The 2,213-nt window shown below is 40.0% G+C and overlaps 1 protein-coding gene across 1 annotated transcript in view; it reads left to right on the top strand.

Moving 5' to 3' along the window:
* LOC137168090 (DELTA-sagatoxin-Srs1a-like) overlaps window positions 1–1,965 on the top strand; it is a 2,807-nt gene extending 842 nt beyond the window's left edge. Inside the window, exons 2-4 of the mRNA XM_067570555.1 lie at window positions 62–116; window positions 616–701; window positions 1,441–1,965. Of these exons, the coding sequence (XP_067426656.1) occupies window positions 628–701; window positions 1,441–1,858 (492 nt within the window). The 5' untranslated portion in view covers window positions 62–116; window positions 616–627 and the 3' untranslated portion in view covers window positions 1,859–1,965. The remainder of the gene's footprint in view (window positions 1–61; window positions 117–615; window positions 702–1,440) is intronic.
* The last annotated feature ends 248 nt before the right edge of the window (window positions 1,966–2,213 follow it).

Raw genomic sequence — 2,213 nt, 5'->3', positions numbered from 1 at the left:
TATTTATGTTTTTTGTTATTTTTCATATATTGAAATGTTTCACTCTCATTATCATAAACAGCTGTTTCTGAGTTTGGACTGTGAGACTCGTCGTCTGACTTCATCTCATCACTGCTGTGAGTCGACTTTCATCATGTTTTTAATTGATTTTGCTTTTTATATTTTTAATATAAATCCGGTTCAGATTACTGAATATTAAATAATATGTTAATGGCTGCAGAATAGTTGACAAACCCCCAAAAAGTCCTTGATTCAACTCTTCACAGAAAGGACGAGGAAGAAAAGGAGCATCCTGGCAGAGAGCTCCTGCTCAGACAGTTGGAGCCTTTGAGCTCTGGGAGGCGCTATAGAGCGACTCTGACAACTAAACATGTATTTAAGAAGTGTTTCATCCCAAAGACCTGCAGAGTGACTGATGAGCTTTAACTGTTATAATGTCTCTGTGTTTGTTACACTGACTGCTTCGCTGTTTCTCTGTTGTAAGAATCATGTGTAGAGCGTTTCACCCTGGTGGGAAATAAAGATATATTCTATTGTATTCTATTCTATGATGAACAGGCCCATGGTGTCTGCTGATATGTGAATTTTGTTCTCATGTTCTGTGTTGCTGTACAGGTTGAATCCATCATGCCACCAACGCATCGCCAGTGCAGCATTGAGATTGAGAATAAGTGCTCTGGGTACACCCTGTGTAACCCACGGTGAGTCTGTCTTTTCTTATGTTATTTATTGGAAATAGATGAGAAGGAGACAGCTGTGATGTATTGACATAAACCCTCTCCTAATAATCCTGGGGATATCAGAATCAATATCAACATTGGATAAATCACACCTTCTTTCTTATTATTTAATTTTCTTTCTGTTGAACTGGAATAAAGAAGTTGTTCCCACATTTAACTCACCCTATAGTCCATAACTATTATGATTTAATCTGCCACTCGTCATCCTTAAGGCTGCGTCCAGCGATGCAGCAGCTTCCTGCAGGGTTGTGTGGAGGTGTGAGCCTGTTTATTTGTGCTTTAGAACGTAACCACTGTGAAACAATCAGAAAATAATGTTTATTTTTCTGATTCATGGCTTTGTTTTCCCTACCGCCACTCCCTCTCTTCATTCACTCTCTAGCTCGCTCGACCACCGATGCTCTCCGAGATGTTGTGTAATGTTTTGGGAAGGAGGCTGTGTGGAGCTAATTGCACCATGTTGGTGATTTTATGTTGACTTTATATTATATAAGAATTCTTGTAATAAAACATATTTGAGAGAAGGCAGCTTTGGGTCTGGTTAAAGGTTTATTTTTTCTCTTTTAATGGAGCTAAACTAGCAGTTTCCCTCCGCCTCTAGTTCCTCACACCCTGGACTGCTGTCTGTACGGGACACTCAAAAATGAATCTATCTGTTGTCTTTTAGTCACTAAGATGTTTCTCTTGTTTCTGTGACCAGTGTGCACACCGTCAGTGGATTCTGTGAAACACCTTTGCCACCGACGCTTGGCCCCGCTGAATCTGGCAGCGCTCTGTTCATCAAGACTCCTCAGACAGCCTGTGGATCTGTTGGAGTCTTCACCTACGATCTCCTGAATGGATCCACAAAGCAATACGATGGAAAAATAGCTGTCATGTTCTCTAATCCTTATGATTTCAACCTGTACTCTAACTGGTATGCAGTGGGAGTCTTTGACATGGGCAAAACATGCGATCCTGATCTGTATAAGGAGATGTATAAGAATGCAGAGAAAGGGTTTGTCAGAGGTAAAGCTAAAGGTCCCAGTCTGACTCACACAAGTAATCGTGTTACCATCAGAGCCACCATGTCAGACAGTTACCAACCTGTCATCAAGGTGCAAGTTTGCAAAGTGTGAAGTGAGAAAACTGAAATTTTGAGCAACCAGGGTTGGAAATGAACGGGGGCTCGGGGTAAAACGCCCCTAAAAGAATGTAAAGTTGCCTTTGAATTGGGATAACGGGGCTTTTAAATGTAAAATAACCAGTTAAACAAAGACTTAATATGTTTTAGAAAGTGTGTCCTGATTTAGTTCCAAAGCTGTCAGAGTGCACGTTATTTTAAACCACAGAGAACAGAACATGAAGACAATCAGCAACGTTGTTGAGATGATGAACTGTGACGTTACGTAATGTTTGTTTATTTTTTATACTTTTGATAAAATGTGCATTAAATGGGTATTTAACTGTTCTTACATTATAAATTTGGCTGCA

This window comes from Thunnus thynnus, chromosome 17 (assembly GCF_963924715.1).
Source record: "Thunnus thynnus chromosome 17, fThuThy2.1, whole genome shotgun sequence".
NCBI lineage: Eukaryota > Metazoa > Chordata > Actinopteri > Scombriformes > Scombridae > Thunnus > Thunnus thynnus.
Note: the sequence above shows the minus strand (reverse complement) of the source record. Positions and strands in the feature narration are given on the sequence as shown.